Source organism: Sceloporus occidentalis, unplaced genomic scaffold (assembly GCF_023333645.1).
Source record: "Sceloporus occidentalis isolate IW3139 unplaced genomic scaffold, rSceOcc1.0.p SCAF_143, whole genome shotgun sequence".
Classification (NCBI taxonomy): Eukaryota; Metazoa; Chordata; class Lepidosauria; order Squamata; family Phrynosomatidae; genus Sceloporus; species Sceloporus occidentalis.
In genome coordinates, this window is record NW_028317123.1 from 100,602 (window position 1) to 119,413 (window position 18,812).

General features: G+C 47.2%; 2 protein-coding genes across 2 annotated transcripts; both read right to left on the reverse strand.

The window, feature by feature from the left end:
• Positions 1-3,641: 3,641 nt before the first annotated feature.
• Positions 3,642-4,975, reverse strand: LOC149280909 (transmembrane and ubiquitin-like domain-containing protein 1). The gene is made up of 3 exons (XM_089499956.1): positions 4,572-4,975; positions 4,326-4,430; positions 3,642-4,005 (listed from the first exon to the last, which is right to left on the reverse strand). Exons 1-3 carry the CDS (start codon positions 4,973-4,975, stop codon positions 3,642-3,644), a joined length of 873 nt encoding a protein of 290 aa, XP_089356082.1.
• Positions 4,976-7,633: 2,658 nt separating this feature from the next.
• Positions 7,634-11,756, reverse strand: LOC149280910 (ankyrin repeat and SOCS box protein 16-like). Its single transcript, XM_089499893.1, has 5 exons — positions 11,447-11,756; positions 10,118-10,385; positions 9,210-9,702; positions 8,410-8,523; positions 7,634-7,819 (listed from the first exon to the last, which is right to left on the reverse strand). The coding sequence occupies exons 1-5, from the start codon at positions 11,754-11,756 to the stop codon at positions 7,634-7,636; spliced, it is 1,371 nt and encodes a 456-aa protein (XP_089356019.1).
• Positions 11,757-18,812: the final 7,056 nt, after the last annotated feature.

An 18,812-nucleotide genomic window follows, 5' to 3' on the forward strand; every position in this document is an offset into this window, starting at 1 on the left:
GCTGACTCTTTGAGTGTTCGGTGGATCTCTGCTGCTGGGTCGTGTGGTTTTAACTCTCGACTGGGGCCAGTCTGTGAATGAGGTCTACTTCAGAGAAACGTTAACCCACCGGGGTGCTTCCGCGGTGACCTCATCGCTTCTGAGTGGAGCCAGGGAGCAACATGGTGCTACTGTCTGGCAGCTGAGGGTTAAAAGTGCTTGCATGTTAAACAAAAAAAATCACACTAAGTATTTCATCGTAAGAAATTGTACTTTAATCATGCTTTCAACGGGTTCAAGGGTCAATCCCACAAGGGTGCAGGAAGATGCTTAACACAGGGCTGTCCAAAACTGGGCTACCTGCATGTCAGAATATCTTTTGTTGATGTGCAAGCAATTAATTAAGGCAACCGTGGTGGGTTCATTGCTTGTTGCTGAAAGAAATCCTTCACGGCTGGGAAGCAGGCAGTGGTGACCATTGGGACCAAAGAGGTGGTGGGCTAAATTTGCCGGTGTTCTCTGCCGACGGAGACGTAGTCACGGAGGATACCTATCCTTGCCCGAGATCCCTGTTCCTGCTTGGACAGTCCTTTGGTTAAAGGGGGTCAGTGGCGTTAATTGACCTAATGACTGTGATGGGTTTCAATGGGTTAAAGGGGCTGGCCCCACGAAGGAGCAAAGCGACCTAATGACTCCTACCTCCATTAAACACCCTCATTGGGGTCTTTGCTCCTGCGGGGTCAGCACTATTGTCTTTAAAATACTTGTTTTACAAGTAAATGTACAAATTATCAATTTGTAGCATACGGTGTATAAAAAGGGTATTCACTCACTTGGCCTATTTCCCTCACCTATAGCGGAGTAGAGTTTCATATATATATATATATACCTCTGTAAACGTGCGTGTAATTAAACAGTATGACAAATTGTCTTTTTATTTTTTTAAGGCTGTCAGATTATTATTTTTTTTTAGGCAATTATAAAGTTAAACTAAACCCGGTGTCATCCTGAGGGTACACGTAATTTTGTCTTTGTAAATAATTGGCAACCACTAAAAGATGGCTTTTCACTGATAGTTTATCAAAGCGAACACGTACGGCCAGGGACGGTGGACCGTTCCCTTCCTTAATTGGGAAAAACTGATGAAAGAAAATGACAGGCCCTTAGGGATAAACCCTTAAGCCGTATCGGTGGTCCGGGATGGTTATTTGATTAAAAAGATAGGATGCACAATAACTCCACAATACCGATCGTGGTTCTTGGGCTGTTTAAATACGTGGTTGATGAGAACTGCCCATAGGGTCTATCACCCCAAAGCCCAGGGCAAGTAGGATGGGCACCCGCTGGCAATATAAAGAACGACTATTAATAGGATTGCTTGGGTCAGTGACTGAGCGGGCAAAGTTATCGAGGCAAAAGTTAAGACATTAATACTAGAAGTGGTGCCCCCCTTACGCATTACATTGCAAATTATTCCTTAAATGCGCGAACCCTTCCCTGAAATATCGTGTCAAACTTTACCATGTTAATACTTACAGCCGGGGTCTGCTCTGCCGTCACGCAAACTCAAAAGCCGTAGAAACTCAAAGCCCCCGCTCTTAGCAGCCGTTCTTTTTTAGCTGTGCTTCTCGATGTCCTGAAGACCACCACTGGAAACAAATTGTTCTACAAAACCCACTACTAGCTAAGCCCTGCCGCAGGTGAACGTGCTACTGAAATAACAAATATGTAAACCGCCTGCAGCTGGATACATCGTATTTACTAAAATAAACAGCGTGTATTGTAACCGGAAGACGATGATCTGCATCAGCTAACGGAGGAGCCGACGGCTGCTTGTAGAAGAAAAACAAGAAAAAGCGATAAAACGAATACAACCAGAAACAGTCGATGTTTATCACAAGTCAGGGGGATCTCGTAATTAACACTTTATTAAGGCCAAAACAAAAAAAAGGAGATAAAAGAGATAAACGTTAGAGAAAAGGAAGAACGCACAATGAAAAGAAGTTAAGGCAGCCAGCGAGGGCGCCGACATCCAACATATCGCATTAGAAAATGTAAAGTGATTGGATCGTTAGTGTCCTGCGCAATATTTTGGTGAGGTCTCCCGCTGAATTTAATATAGAATTATATAACCTCCGCCCCCAGCACTAACCCTGGCTTTGTTGAAGCTCAGACACCATTGTTTATGGTTGATTCCCTTCTCCATCTGCAACACGGTGTTTAACCCCTTAATGACAAAGCCTGTACATGTAAAATGCATTGTTTTCAATGGGTTTAGGGACCGCCCATTGTCCTTAAGGGGTTAAAGTCACGCCGTGCGCGACCGCTTTATAAAAAGGAGACTAACGGTAAAAGCAGCCGATCGATCGGTCAGGAAAGCTGTACGCCCAGCGCTGATCCCGTCACGATGTACACATAAAATACGGACTTACTGATAAGACCGGGAGTGAAGTTTAAAAGGGATCCATTTTGGGGAAAGCTGACCAAGATATCCCATTTCTGAGAAAACATCCCGGCAACTGAAACGCCTCACTAAATTGCCACCAAATAAAAAGAAAAAAAAGTTAGCTCCGGGGATTAGGATTGCGGCGTGGACACGCACTCGACATTCAAACCACTCGTCCCTTAATCCCTCGAGTGTTATAGCACCAAATGCAAGGTACACGATCACCAAAATCCCTCCGGTTGACATTTTTATTTAAACCTGAAACAGATTTCTCCAAGTAAGATAGAACAGGGGCAAATGCTTTGTGGGTAAAATGAGGTGCATAACCTCCACATTCAGTCCAATCAAATGAATTCATACATTAACCCTGTAAAGTCCCACCCAACGCTTCCCTTTCTTCCGCCCTGTAACTGGATAGGGGGGCAGAAGCAGATCAGCATCCCATTACCCGACAGAAAGACCCCCCCCCCGCTTCCGTTTCATGTGAATCATTTAATTCTATCGTAGTGCAAACTCTTTATTTTCTCGTCCAAACCATGCTATCGGCGTAAAGGGTTTGGGATGATTATATGAGGAGATTCTGCCCCGTAAAATGCTCCTGGCAAACAATGGTGTACTAATACGGCCGTCGTGTAATAAAACCAACATGTTCTTACATCGACAGCCAATCAAATATCTTTGGAAGCCACTGCATCTTTTCCCACGACACCAACGCGACTTGTAACTCGTATAACGGTCAACTTAACAATGGGGTTTGTTTGCCGTGAGATTTATCATTAAAACTTTCATTGCTGTCTATTTAAAGTTACGCTAAAAGGGAAAGTTTTTGGTAGAACCCGGACCCTCCTTGACTAATGGTGTCCATCCCCGCCATGACTTCAAACGTGAAGACCGCTTGACTTTAGGCTACTGACCTCAACGCCAGCATTGCGTCCTACGGGAAAGGTCGGGAAAGAGTCCCTTTTGCATCATGCATGCAGGTGATGGCATCCAAGTCAACCCAAGGGTTTACGCTTAGTTTGGTGGACGCCATGAAAAAATGCCTAGCTTAGTCCAAACACTAATGAAGAACCTACAGGATTAATCAACTCCAAGCCCATGGAATATTGGTAGTCTGATACAGAATACATAATGTAGCTTTCTTTACCCCATATAGTTCTGCAATGCACCAGTCCAAAGTTCCTACATGCCTCTCACCCCCACCTTCCAGCCCCCTTTATCGTCCATACATGCCAAAAACCAAGAAGCTGAAGAACACCGTGACGCCGACCAAAGAGACCGTGGCAGGTGCAGTGAAAAACTGACGGTAGTTGATTCGGAAATACCAGATTAGTGCCAACATGACAACGAAGACCGGTATCATCAGGTTCCCAATCGGGGGTGTGAGACCAGCATGCTCCTGAGCGCCTCCTGCAGACTCTGGGCCTGCTGGGGATGACTGGACGGTGGCCTGAGAGCGGTGGCAATGAATGACACAGTTGTCTGTGATATGGAGGGAACGGAGGGTCTGAGAAGAGTCATGAAGAAGCTGTCCTTGGTAAATTAGCTTCATCAGGGACTCCTGGCCTGGGAAGTATTTACTGCGGAAAGAGAGAAGAAATCACATAGAATGACAGGGCATGGATAACGTACAAAGTCTACAACCCCACGGAGCCTTCCACTCCCCGTTACTTACAGACTTCACACCCCTCTGATTTTATTTACTTATTTATCTGCCCCCCTCCCGTCCAGTGTAAGTTCTCAGTAAGAAAAGACCAGTCGGGTTACTTCTCATACAGCTCTAAACTAAACCATATTATTCTTCCTCCTCAATCCACCTGGTGCCATCTACTCAAGTAACCTCTAAACGGCTTCTCCCATCCTCCTCCTCCTTCGCTTTCATCCATCCCTCCACTCTCACCTTTTTAGAGTTCCCACTGTGTCATCTGGCCTCACCAGAGCCACCTCTTCTGAGTCGTTCAGGAACTTCAGCCTGACGGAGATGAGTCTTTCTTCTGGCTGTGCCGGCTCGGCGTCCTCCTTCTCTGACCCCCGGCGTCTGTGGACCACCAGCACTGACTGTCCTTCAGTGGCATTCCCTTGCACTCCGCTTTCATCCACTTCCAGCTCTTTTCTTCTGCTTAGTTCATCCTCCTGGTCTCCACCATCTTCTTGCGTCCCTTCTTGGTCAGGTTGGCTTTCGTTTCTCCTCTGAGGCACGGAGTGATCGCGCTTTGGCACCCCTTGGATATCCAGCATCTCCTCCAGGCTGGCGTTTTCGCTGCCTGCTCCCTGCTCGTCGCCTGAGCCCTGCTCCCCTTCTTCGGGTTTCTCCGCTTGAGGCTCGGGTGAACGTTGAGGTTCAGGAGTCGGGGGAGCCGGGTTACTCAGGCCCAGGACGGGGTCGCTATGCCCAGCGGGCATCAGGCTGCCAAGGAGGGGATCGTTACCCTCTGCCACATAAGTAGACAGCCACGCGAGGATGATAGCCAGAAGTAAGACGAAGACACCAACCGCCACAGTCACCTCGTCACCCAGACCCTCTACCATGGTCGGCGGAGACATCTCCATGCCCATCTCCTACAACAACGCAAAGAACAAAGGAAACAAACCATGAGAGAACTTCCACACCGGTCCAAGAGAACCCAACGCAGACGTCCTATGACCAGCGCACTATTTATCAATGGCGTTTATACAGCACGGAGGTGTATACATTAACCCCTTCCTGCATTACTGCAAACAATCCTCCACCACTCACATTGTGTTGGGTAGGGGCGCTTTTTTTTTTTTTTTTTTTTTATATATACATAACCCTTGTGGCGCCTAAAAACCTAGAACATCAATTCTAGCTACTTAGCTCAGCAAAAAAATTGTTGTAATGATGACATCATCATATCAGATGTGATTTAATGATCTCATCAGAACATGAAGTGTGGATAAATAGCAACAACGCACGGCCGGATTCCTAACTTGCAAGCATGCACCGTACGTGCCGCGGGATCCTGCCGGTCACACGCTGCCGTAGATACAGACGCCGCCGTAGATACAGACGCCCGGCGCAGAGCCCGTGGGGGCCGGTGACATCGAACGAACAAAGTTATCAACATAGGGGCAGGTAATTAAAGCCAACAAAACATGTAATTAAATACCTAGCTGTACTTTTATAAACGGATAGATTATATATGGCATTTTTACATCACGCTCATCTTGTCATCTGAACAGGAGACCTCTGTGGCCCTGTAAGTGTATGTAACTTTGGGTCTCTTTTATATTGACCCAATAAACGGTATCCGCTTCATCTCCATCCCTGGTTGTAAACACAGAGCGCTGTGATGTAAAACACTTGTTATACTCTGAGCTAAAATAATGCAATGACAGGGCAGCCAGGGTAATGCCGTCTTCAAGTGACGTCACCTTTAAGAAAAGGGGGTCCGAGGAGCTCCAGTGACAGGGTGACCCGGCCTCCTCGTACCCGGGGGGGACGCTTATGTAAGAAGCCCTGCGCTGTGTATGTCCTATAGGCGTCCCTTAAAGTGCAGCAATGTTTACACAGGACGCCCTGCATCCGCGTTACGTCACGGCTCTCAATGTCAACGCGGGTGGCGTCACGGAGGAATAGGAAATAATGTCACTCACCGCCAGGCACAGCCGGGATCCTGTCAGCCCGAACCCGGGTCAGCCCGCAGCCCACCCGACACAGGAAGGCGGAGCGTCAAGCGAAGAGCGACTGGTGGGGGTGTGGCCTGACAATGTCATCAACCCCCGCCGGACGTATGCAAAACAGGAAGCAGGGAGGGGGAGGGATTTATAAGGGGATAGTAATGGAAGTTTGGAGGGGTCGGGCGGCTTTAGCACAAACAATACCTGCCAGCACTCCTGATCGTATACATTTATCTCATCAGCCTATACCGGGGTCGCAGGAGGGTAACCATGAGGATGTATAGAGCCAGTAACACTACTCTATACCTACCATGTGTCACCTTTTAGGGGGACAGTCACTTTTTGGGGCCCAAATTCCTCAGTCCCATTTTTCCTCCCCGAAGCCCCTCTTTTCTAGGAACTCAGAAGATTTGAGTATGAGGGTATCACAGGGTCCTACAGCCCTAAAAGCCCCAATAATGTGCATGGGGACAATATATAATATAAAAACGTGTTTACATAGCGTGTTGTCCCGTGTGATTTACACGAAGCGCATCCATTGGTCCATTTCGGGGCACTAACCTGAGCTGGGATCAGACAAAGCGAATAAAAGTGTGTTTTACTATTTTTAGGACAAAAGTGTAACTTACCCGCCAACTCGACGAGGATGGAGGCCTCCCGCATCGTCCGGCGACCCCCTACGGTTATTGTGGCCAAGATGCCCGCGATTGGAGGAACTAACGAAGTTAAAATCGCTCCAAATTCTAAATCTGATGCCTTTTCTCCCTCTAGCCCTAAATAACCCATCCGGGGTCCCTTACGCCTTATTTTGCCATAAGTGCAAACTGTCCCGCTGAGGCTCCCTGACCAGGGCTTGGCTCCCGGCTACTGAAAGTATGGTGGGAGCTCACCTTAAAGGTCTCAGCATAAACACACACATATATATATATATATATATATATATATATATATATAATGGTTTAATTACCCAATTAAACATATAATAAGGGACATTTCTGGGGTTGTTTAGATTTTTGCACCATCCTAATTTGGTAATTTAAGTACCGGAAACAAGAATATTTTAAAGTACATCAGACAACCGCATTTTCAGAATTTACAGATACACTCGGCCTCAACTTGGCGTAAAGTCAGTGTTTTATTAAACAGTAGCCGTGGCAGACTGGCAAACGTCAAAGTTAGCGGCGACCGCAGCCTGATTGCCGAGTTAAGCGACCCCAAACCGGACTTCGCCGACCAGAAGCTCTTTGTCTTGAGGATCTTGGGATTGTGTTTTTATATCAAGCATCCGCTTTTTAATGTTGGTTACGGTCCGTGCGATAAAACACACAGCCGCCCCTAACCGTAACCGCTTTTTACGTCATTTTTGTTTTAATCGAGAAATATTTCGTAACCGATGCCGCAAAAGCCATGAAAATAAAAGGTCGTTCAAATATTGCGTTTGATTTTGCGATCGCGTTGCAGAGGCGTTTATGGTCACGAGGCTACTTGTATTGACTGCTGCTTGCAGAGTTTTAATGTCAGATAAGCAAAGACTACAACTATTCCTAAAGCTGTATAGGTTTTCATTATTTAAAGAACGGAGCCCTCGGGTTGCAGCAGGAGGTACGCGGTGAGTCCGGGCGGGAGGTGCAGGTCGCGCAGGGCCGTCTGCCGCTGCCCCCCGATTTGTTTTCGCAGGGCACATCGGGCGAGGTGTTGCAGAGGACGCGGCTGGTTAGAAGCCAGCAAAACAGACTCGTAAAAAGTGTGATTTTCCTGCAGAAGACAGAAGAAGCTGGTGAATCGAGAGTTCAGCCGTGCCCCAGAAATGCGTTGGATGAATTGTGAGATATTTGGCACCCGATGGGGTGAAAGAGAAGAGCTATCCTCCCAGCTTATAGAGCCAACGGGCAAACCCGCTATGGGGATCCCTTTAAATGGCACGAAGTCCAATCATCCATTCAGTCTTTAACATCATCTACATAAAGAACAATGTGAGCATTTGTAAGGATACCCCAAACCCTGCACCGTTGGCGAGTTTTGTGAATCTGTTGCCAACTGCTTTAGCCTTTCAAGTAAAAACGCACTATTTGGTGTTCTTTCATTTTCTTTCCATCTGTGGGGAAGAGTAATCTGGAAAATGAATAAAACTGTGGGTCCTGATGAAACGTAGCCTGTTGACCCTTCCGCCCTTAGGAATAGACAGCGGTACGCACGCTGACGCAGTTAAAAGGCATCGTAAATTAGGCAGAGGGGTCTGTGTGCGAGTGATGTGAATATGGGACAGCAGGGCCACAGGATACTAGGAAGAGAGACACAGGGACAGGAGAAGATGATATCTGTAAAAACGATGGGTAATGTCTTACCTCCCATATTTCAGTCGGAACAGATGCCACCCAGGAGTCTCCGGGAGGGATACGGTCGTAGGCGTTCAGCAGGATCTCAAAGGCTTGTGGGGAAGCAGCGCAGAACCTCCACATCTACAACAAGTTGTAAAGATACATATCGATTTGCTAATTCCGTATACCCTATTTTATGGCAACTACGTAAAGGAAAAATCTTAATTTACCGGGACACCCATGTGTGCACATACCTTCAGATTCACACTACTCCACGTCACGCTCATAGCTGCTACTCATTTACATTTTGGGAAGACCGGTCTAACGGAAGGCCAGGGAATGCAGTGTCCCATGGCCTGATACGTCAGGGTTATTAACACAGACGCCGTCTGTTCTCCCTCACCTAAGGGTTATGTGCGCCACACACCTCGGCTGTTCGACTTCCACTGTCAACCAGTAAAAACATCTGCCATAGGGCCTTCCACCTACATGCATCTCCGCTTCAGTGATCACTGCCTGCGTAGCTACAGCCCATTATTCTACAATCTAGCATGGTTCTGGTACATGATTAGTGAATACTCCACCCTCCGTCTCTAAATAATCAAAGTAGAAGTTGATCCAAGGATTGGATTTTGGAATGTTGAGCATTGCCACGCTCTTTGATGTTGAAAGTAATAAGTTCTGTAGAGAGGGTCTCAAGCGGAAAGAAGTAGCTATGTTATACTTAAAATACAGTTGCCATGATGCCATGAGCCATGATGTTGACATGCCTATCTTTAACCGTTGCCTGTATTTGGATCAGAGACGCACCGGTACATCACACTAACCTTGGTACCAGAAGGGACAGCTCCATGGTTGAGAAGCAGCCTCACAAGCTGGTGGGGTTGGCACTCGGGATAGTCAGTGCACACCTGTAACGCACAGTCCAAAGGCGTGTAGCCAGCACTGTTGGTCACGTTAACAGATGCCCCGTAGTCTAATAGCATCTGTGCCAGTCTCAAGTGGCAGTTAGCGCTGGCATTGTGTAAAGGACTATGTCCTTTCTTTCCTGGAGTGCCAGGGTGCCCACCAGCTGTGAGGAGCAACTCAACCACCCTGTAGTAACGTCCAAAATGCTGCGGGGAGTCCGAGGCCGCGCAAGCTGCATTCAGCGGCGTCTCTCCTTCTCGGTTGAGAGCACAAGGGTCAGAACCGCAGCTCAGATAGAGAGCAACATGTCCCTCTAGACCACGTCCACATGCCACATGGAGTGGGGTTGCCCGAGTGTAGTGGCATGGAAGGTTGACACGGGCGCCATACTCCAACAGTAACTTTGCACACCTGAAATATGGCAGGGAATAGTGGCATTAAAAAGCATCCTTAATACAGGACAAATGGGCTATAAAAAATAATCCTTTAGCTTTTAGTAGTAGTCTGAAAACACCGGATCTATCACACATTGCGAGCACTCATTCCTTGAACGTAGACAAAGACCTCTGAGTTGTCGAGTCCCAAAGCTTTTACTTCCTAGGACACTTACATATAATATCAGAGATACTGCTAATCTCTTGGCTGTGTTACTAAATCTTAATGCACGTTCTGATCGTGCCATACATACACATATCAGCATTTTAAGGGACGGTCCAATCCTTTCCGAAGACCTAGTCCAACTACAACTACAGTCTACATCCTGGGACCGCCTTGATTAAATGGCTCGTCATCATGCATCATGGATTATGGCCAGCTGGGTACCTACTCCAGGGTCTCTGGTGTGGTGCAGAGATGTAGGGGGGCACGACCGTCCTCATCCTGTAAATTTGGATCCGCACCCCGGCTTAGGAGTAGACGGGTACACTCGGCATGGTGGCTCTCGCAGGAGTCATGGAGGGCAACGCGGCCTCCTGCTTTAGAGTTGGGATCGGCTCCGCGGTTTATCAGGTAGCGAACGCAGTCAGCGTATCCTCTGCCAGCGGTAATACGAAGGGGAGACGTATGAGACTTCTTAGGGGTCAAAGACCAGAGACCTGAAAGTGTAAGACAGGGTCACCCGAAATACTACAGTTTCCCTTCGCTCCATCAATTTAAACAGAACGTCAGACATCGCCCCGCAATTTCATCTAATAACCTATTATAGTTTATTGTTTTGTATAGCACAATTACGACAATGGCCTCTGTCATTTGCCATTTGGTAATTAAACTTGCCTGCTTTCTAATAGCGAATTGAAAAAATGCCTATTTGGCCATCTGACCCTGGGGTCTCACCTTAACTAACTTTAACACAAGTTCTTCTAAGTTCAGATGCTTGTGGACCTTGTTTGGTGCACTGGGGCAGTCAAGATGACTTAGAACAGGGATTCTCATACTGCGGCCCTCCAGCTGCTGCAGGACTACATCTCCCATACTCCTCAGCCAGCCCCTTAGCTGAAGGAGCATTATGGGAGATGTAGTCCTGCAGCAGCTGGAGGGCCGCAGTTTGAGAACCCCTGACTTAGAAAGACCCTCATAAACTCAAGCACCGAGCCATGCAGACTGCATTTACAAACGTGTGAAAAATGGTTATTCTGAGCAGTTTGGGGAAGACCCTGTCCTATTCCAGCATGACTGCGCCCCAGCGCACAAAGAGAGCTCCACAAAGACATGGCTGGATGAGTTTGGGGTGGAAGAACTTGGCCGGCCGCACAGAGCTCCGACCTCAACCCCATCCAACACCTTTGGGATGACCTGGAACGGAGATTGCGTGCCGGGCGTCTCGTCCAACATCAGCGCCTGACCTCACAAACGCTCTACTGGATGAATGGGCAAAAATCCCACAGAAACGCCCCAAAATCTTGTGGAAAGCCTTCTCAGAAGAGTGGAAGCCGTTATAGCTGCAAAAGGGGGACCAAATACATATTAATGTCTCTGCATTTAGACTGCAATGTCATCAAAGTCCCTGTTGGTGTAATGGTCAGGTGTCGATATACTTTTGTCTATATAGCGTATATATGTAAGTAAAAGGTGTTTTTAATGAACATCTTCCCAAAGTCCTCATTGAAGCTCTGCATATTCCGACTCTCCTAGCACCTCACAATATTTTGGCTCTTACCCATCTCCGGAGACCATTGCAGTTCCTCGCTGATCGTCTCCACCAGAACTTCCGCAGAACCATCGTCTCTAAAGATCCCTTTCAGCCTTTCGAAATCTCCGGTGTAGAGAGCGTTGTGGATGGCGGCATCCCTGCAGTATCTGTGTTTCTGGGAGACCGGCTGTCGGGCCGCCCGGCTGGTGGTGAAGGCCTTGCGGGTGATGCATTCCCTGCTGGCGGCTCTTCTCCGATCCTCACGTTCCAGCTGCTCCCGCTGCCTCTGCAGGGCCCGCAGGGTTCCCGAGGTAAAGGGGAACGTATCTCTAGACATGGCGATTTTGGAGTGCTATCTCTCAAACATTCCCTCTACGAGAGAGAGAGACGACGCAAGAGCCGAGCACTATTTATAACCCAAACATCTGATAGTCTGCGTGGTAAACATAGTTCTGCAGTGTCATGTTCGTCCCATAATTACAAATCCACTTGTCCCTAGCAGGCCCAGCTTAGAAAGTCACGGGCGGCACCTAGCCAAAGAACTTGGTCACAAGTTTGGGACACATAAGGGCCCCAGCAGCCTTGCTGAACAACGGCAATTAAAGTAAAAGGGCCACGCACACTTGCGTTAGCTGTAAACGTCCAGCTGGCTGCCACTCAATGCGCAGCCATTGATTTTAACAGGCGAGATACACTGCATGCGCAGAAAGCATACTTAAGTATGCCTCCCGCTTCAGTAGACGCCAGTAAGGGGAGGAGGAGATAAGACAGAAGTCTCAGAATGCATTCAGTAAAAAAGGGGCTTTAATATTTTTTTTTTTTTTTACTACAAAACATGGCTGACAGGTTCCTCTGATGGAGAAGAATAACCACCCCAATCATCGGAACAGTTTTAATCCGTCATCATCATGAATGACATGAGCAAGGGGAAGGGCAAATGGGTCATTTTCACTGGGTAGGTGCCGACTTCAAATAGATAAGGAACAAAGTAGATCAGAGGACGTCTTGAGACAGAATGATCTCCCGCGGCTGTTGGTGAACTACAAATCCCATGATCCTTTACTGGAGGCCCTTTTTAAACCAGGTTTGGGAACCGTTAACTAATATATCACCAACCATCTGCAAATACAGTGAGTTATCCCCCAAGTACCAGTGTGATATAAAAAGAAAAAACCTTTGCTGTCCTGATCTCACTCCTGGGGACCCAATGACAGGGTTATCCCGTCACTTTAATGCCAAAACGTACAGAAGAATCCATTTATTTTAATCAAAATCCATATTCACACAGGAGAAGGAACTGGAGGAGTGATTAGCGTTCAATATTCTGCTTTCACGCTCTCATTTTTTTTTCCATATTGAAAAACCAGTTATAGTCGACTGCAAAATGTGAAGCCTACCCGGCCTCAAAGTCCCAAATTAAAGTGCAAAGAAACGGTAGAAATGAACAAAAACAAAATCAAAGCTAGTATCTTTTTACTATACACTTTCTCTTTTAGACGGCTCAACCGTTTACAGCCCGCGTGAAACCAGGGACGCTTCCACACGCGTGCCCAGAAGCTCCTCATCTCCGCACCGGTTTTATATCCAGCCGCGCCGACCAGGCCCTCAGACCCACGCTGAGAAATTACACGGGCCGATATCGGCACCCAAATATATTTATCCGAAAGGCTGCCGTGCCGCTCTCAATGCATTCACGGGGCAGCGACCTGCACATTGTTTTCCTGTTAAGTGTTCGTTTGTTTTATGTAGTTGTTGAGTGGACTTTTATGGCAAATGCTTGTTGGATTCATGCCCGCTCTGGTCCACCTTCCATCCAAGAAGGGCTTTGACAGCTGCATGGAGAGTGCCACAGAATCCGCAGAAAATAGCCACGTCTGAACTTTTAGAGCAAGAAACAACGGATACTCCAGCCGGGTATATTCCTCGGACGAAGGGGAAAAGGCTGGAGCATCAGTCCCCGGGATCCTCGGACAGGTCACACAGGAGACCGTCAAGATCATCTGCAGACGTAGAGAATAGATGGAAGCGGTTAGAAGGGTAGTCGGCGTTTGGGAACTGTGAAAAATTGGTTGAAATTGAGAGGGTGGGTGGTCTCATTGGGTGAGATAGGAAAGGCTTTTAGATACGAGAGAGGGAGGAATTATTTTGGGTGACAGGACTTACCGGCATCCCAGTCTGCGGAAGCCGGTGGCTGGGGGGCTTTATTCTGTGTCGTGCTGGAAGATGGCCGAGGATGTAGGGTTTCATTACTATTCAAATCTGTGTCTTCAGACGTTGGTTGGACTGGAAACTAACAGGATACGTGCGTTATGAGATACAGAAATATACTATCCTTGTTCCAGTGTCAGACTATCTAACCCCACCGCTCCCAAACGCCTTGCTTTAATTACCCTCGGAGTCCTGCATTCCTCGCCCGGGGGGTAGATTTTCACTATGTTGTTGGGCGTCACATTGAGATAGTGGTTTCGGTGAGAAGGAGAGAAGACGCCAACCTGTATGAGGAGGAACAAACAAAAACGAATATTCTGAAAAGGCTGAAGGCACCAGCCGTGTCGTTTTATAACCGAACCGAAGAGGGAATGTTTTGAGAAGACGGCACGATAGCCCCTGAAGAAAATCAGCTTCTCTCTGCAAAGTTAAGGCGGAGAATAGGAGGGCCGAAAGGCGACGGTGAGGTCTCCATGCTAAATCAGCTTTACGAGTGGAATATACGCTCAAGAAACCATAGCATGGACTCTTAATGGCTACATACTGGCAAACGCAACATTCAATGCTAGATACCCAACCGAAAAGCTGGAATTCCTACTAAGCTCTTAACTCCCAAAGGTATTTAAACTTTCCAAAGCGCAGTCGTGTAACACTTCCATTCAAACACAGCCGAGCTTCACGCAAACTTCCATCTCTTCCATAGAGGGCGCTATCCTACAGGCAGCTGCCTAAAGGACAACGCTGATCTATGAAAGGGGGGGGGGGGGGGACTGGATGAGTGCCATACGGACAACTTGTTAATTTTAGGCTAGCTCTCCATTAGGTTTTTTGAATATGTCCTACAACAAAGAATCTAGAATTCTAGATTGTGAACTCGTTTGTAGAGGGATCTCCAAGTCAAATTATTATATTACGCAATACTTTAATTTACCTATTATTGTACAGCACGGCGGAGCTTAGCAGTAATGCCATAGGACCAGGTTTATTTTCTCCCTCAGTAGTCCGATTATCTTTTATTTATATAGCGCTAACAGTTTACGCAGCTCTTAATACAATACATATATTCAAGGGGTCTGACAGGACGAGAATTGACAGACTAAGACAAACCGATACTTTAGGTGGAGAGGCTCGGCTCGCAAGCTTACAATCTAGAGGGAAATGGGGTGACAAACATAAGGCATAGAGAAAGGGTGAGCGGTAGTGTGGTGGTTGTATCAGTGACAGGGAAGCTCTAGCAGCTAAGATGGGGCGGCTTCTCTGAAGAAGTGGGTTTTTAGATGTTTTAGTAGATTCCAGAGATATGGGGCACCCCGAGTGAAATCTTATAGACGGGAAGAGGAAGAGGTGATAAGCGAGGTGCCTTAGCCCATGGGAAGAATGTAGGGATCGAGTAAGAGTGTTTGCTTACGTATGGGGGAGCAGTGTTATGGAGGGGCAGACTGCAGAGGAGAGTCAAGACAGTGAAAGGCCAACCAGAAGAGTTTTGCAGTAGTCGAGACGGGAAATGGTAAGTGAATGAATGTGGATTCTTGGGTGAATCCCATTGTCATCCCAAATGGCAAATAACCTTTGGTTCTGCTGAAGCTCAAAACGAGAGCAGACACTGTAATCCTGGCACAAAGCAGCTGAATCAGATGCTGCCCTAAATAAATTGGATGTTCTTGGCACGATAAGAGACCATAGCGGATTCATATCTGTAAACCCGTCCACCTCAGCATGGTTTGTTCTGTTCATAGTAGCTTCACACGCCCAGCAACATTTCGATGAATCTGATGTCCTTGCGCCTGTTCATTCGTATGCGCTTCAAATTATACACAGAGGAAATGGTTTTATGGGATTTTGTTGGGGCTTCAAAGAGATCTGCATATTATATCATTTGAACCATTTAAGAATGTCTGGCTTTTTCGAGAAGATGGTTGATTTACCAGTGGTCTCCCTACCAATGTGAAGGCCCATAAGGACACATATACCCGGGCCACTGCTTCATTCCATCACACTTACCAGGGCCGAGTTATGCAGCCAAAATAAATTGTAGATGATGCAGTTAAAAGAAATACCCACGTTAGCAGCCTCAACTCACTCAACGGGTCCCTTGGTGAAGCCTTTCCCACCAGATACCCTACCTGCTTTAAGAGAAGAACGCTGCCGATCTTCAGCTCGCTCTCCCTCTCCTCCAGCAAGAGATGGTGGACTGTACCCTGTATATCGCCTGCAGGAGGAGACGGAGAACATGAGTGAAATGCGGAACCGTGTTCAGATATAAAGTACTGCTGACAGCCACCATTTAAAATATAAAATAAAAAACATTGGCCTAACCAGATCTACAGGGTGCAGGTACTGTTAGTGAGAAGGGTGGGACGGAAAAGTTAATGCAGACAAGATGAAAGCCAGCGAGTTCAGCGTCTCTCTCTCACCTGTGGGGTCCCTGAACACTGCACTCGCGTCTCCATTAGCTGGTGTGAGGGACTTGAGAATCACCGCCATCTGAGGGACCTTGTTCTTCTGTAGCTGTTTCAAGGCTGCCTGTAAGGGAATAAATCGACATCTAAAACAAACCAGGAGCTCAGGGAAGCCAAGAGGCAGATCGCCGGTTACTAGAAGCACAAGGAACAATCACATAAATGCAGTCCGAGGATCAACAACCGCTGGAGAGCTACCTTGGGGTCACGCTTGCCATCATCCCCCCCCACATTAGGTAACAGGGAGGCTCATTTATTCATGAACAGCTAACCATGTTCTATAACTTACAAAAACAGGACTGACACTTTAAAAAAGCAACTAATAGTAATTAGTCTCACTTTCTGTTGAATGGATTAATGTTCTTACCTTCCGCAGTACCATGACCACGCTGTATGTCCTCAGAAAGCAGCCAGGGTCGTTCTCGTCCAATCCCAAATCGCCTTTCATGGTCGCCCATGGTCCTCTGATAAAATCCTCTTCCCCCGTTTGCCGAGAGGTTGAAGCTTCCTGAAAGGACATTTTTGTGCATAATAAGGACCTTGGCACTAGGGAGTAAATTAGGAGAATGGGTAAAAGACTGCCGGGCAAGAATATCAGGATGGAAGAATGAGAATTCAGCTACGAAAGAAAACAAAGACAAAAAGCTCTACCTTGCTGCAGAGTCTCGCTCGTGCACCATGGCTCGGTGTGTGAGGAGCAGAGACCAAGATCTCCTCCAGCGCACGGCCTCTCATCTGCAAAGAGAAGATAGAAAATGTCAGTAACACATTACGTATCACACATCTTCCCGACGCTTCCTCAGCACCCTTCAGCCTGAGAGAGACAATAAGGGAAGAGACACATTGTTACAGCTCCCTTAAGCATAGATATGATGTTGTATGAAAGCTGCTCAGTCCAACCTAGAAAAGATCGCATACATTTCTTTAGGCTTTAACGGATCAATGCGACAGTAAACCTTAATCACAAAAACATCTGAGCAACGGGATAAAAAAAACTAAGTAGAACTTTCACATCACCCCAATTCCAAATAATCCCAAGATTATCACCTGCTGGGGGAGCAGTCCGGCAGGACCGGGGAACTTCCTCTCTTTTGGGGTCGGTGTCTCCCAAGATAACCTCCGTGGTGTCTGATTAGCTGCTGTGACCAACTGTACCAGATGGTTTGTTACCACAGGCGTCTGGAGAGAGCCTGGAGTAAGGACACGTGGCGACGTAAGGGTTGACCTGGACATTTGGGGAGTACTGTGGGCATGGTCAGCTGGACTCACGTGCCGCCATGTCTGGCAGTTCACAAGCTGTAACGAGTTACCAGGTGGCTCTTTTTGAGTTGTACTTTGGAGTTCGCGTGAAACCGGAGACGGCCCTCTCCGTGGTGTGAGAAAGCGAGTCTCTGTGCTGCTCAGGCAGGGCTTTTTGGCTGTGGGTTCTAAGAGACATGACTGGTAAGCAGAAGGGGAGTCGGGGTGCATATTGAGACACTTTGATGCGCCAGAAGGTGTCCTGGGGAAGCCTTGGCCAGATCCATGAACCAGACTGTGAGCATTTGCAGTCGGACGCAGCTGGAAGACCGATGAGTTATTCTTACAGGAGTTGCTCTGATTGGGGGCTCCAGTTTCTGCCTTTGATATACCCCTTGATTCAGAGATCTGGCAGTGCGCTCCTGGCACTTCTTCCAGCTCACTGCACAATGACAGAAGTTCTTCGTCATCCACATCCTGAGCACAGTATGGTGCCCTCTGAGACCCGCCAGACCTTACAGCCACTAAAGAAGGTTCTGGCGGCTGTCTGGTAGTGAGACATGGTTTAAGGCCAATGCCCTCGGAGTCCTTTCGGAGTTGAGCCGTGTTATAAGAGATGGGTCTCAGTCTTCTGTTCTCGGTTGTCACCGTACAAGGCGTGCTGGACTCTGTATCTTCCAAAACAGACAGGAAATCCTACAAGAAGAACCAACCTCAAATTAGCTGCTACGTGAAGGTAAAAGATATGCTAATCATATGTACTGATTCACTGTATATAGCACCATCATATTCCACATCGAGGTACGATGGGTAAACAGGACACAAGCACTGCACAGAACAAAAGGGGAGGTCAACAGAAGTTTACAACCTGTAGATGCCTGTAAGACTATAACGCAGAACTTGAATCAACGTGAATTTGAATCATTGACCCTCCACCTCAAACCAAACGGAAACCTTCAGCAGCAGCCAACAGGAATGAAATATTCCATTAGCAGTGCAAATTAATAGCAACTTCAAACCATTTACTCACCAACGAGCACAGGCCCAGCATACAGGTGGACCTTTGATTGGCAGGTGGATCATTCCAAATAACAAAATAGGGGGGTTTGTATAAAAGCATTATTATTATTCAAAGCGATAACTGTAGTGTAATCACCAAAGCTGCCACACATTTACCTCTTAATTACTATTTTATACACCCATGAATGAGCCACCTGTGTCCTTTCAAGACCACCCCACAGAAGGCAAGCCAAGCTGGGTTAGCGGTCCTGAAATCCAGTTCATGTGCTGACCAGCTGCATAAGCAATGTTCATTACCAAGTGGATTTAACCCATTAGTTACCGGTTATGGAATCAGCGCTGTATTTCATAACGTTATCAAAGAACAAGTCATCAGGGAGTCAAACCGTCTGCCCTTTATCCTAATTTAAAGACCTTAATCAGTCGTTGGTCTTGGCTTAGGTTCAGGAGCCATATGGCTATACCAT

Excerpts from the sequence above, each read along its gene's own strand:
- LOC149280909 (XM_089499956.1), bottom strand. The coding sequence starts at position 4,975 with ATGGAGATGTCTCCGCCGACCATGGTAGAGGGTCTGGGTGACGAGGTG. Across the intron at positions 4,431-4,571 it reads CAAGAAGGGACGCAAGAAGA|GGCACAGCCAGAAGAAAGAC; the intron begins TGGTGGAGACCA and ends GGACGCCGAGCC. Across the intron at positions 4,006-4,325 it reads ACAGTGGGAACTCTAAAAAG|TAAATACTTCCCAGGCCAGG; the intron begins GTGAGAGTGGAG and ends CTCTTTCCGCAG.
- LOC149280910 (XM_089499893.1), bottom strand. The coding sequence starts at position 11,756 with ATGTCTAGAGATACGTTCCCCTTTACCTCGGGAACCCTGCGGGCCCTG. Across the intron at positions 9,703-10,117 it reads ACCACACCAGAGACCCTGGA|GTGTGCAAAGTTACTGTTGG; the intron begins GTAGGTACCCAG and ends GCCATATTTCAG. Across the intron at positions 8,524-9,209 it reads CTGTCCCTTCTGGTACCAAG|ATGTGGAGGTTCTGCGCTGC; the intron begins GTTAGTGTGATG and ends AACTTGTTGTAG.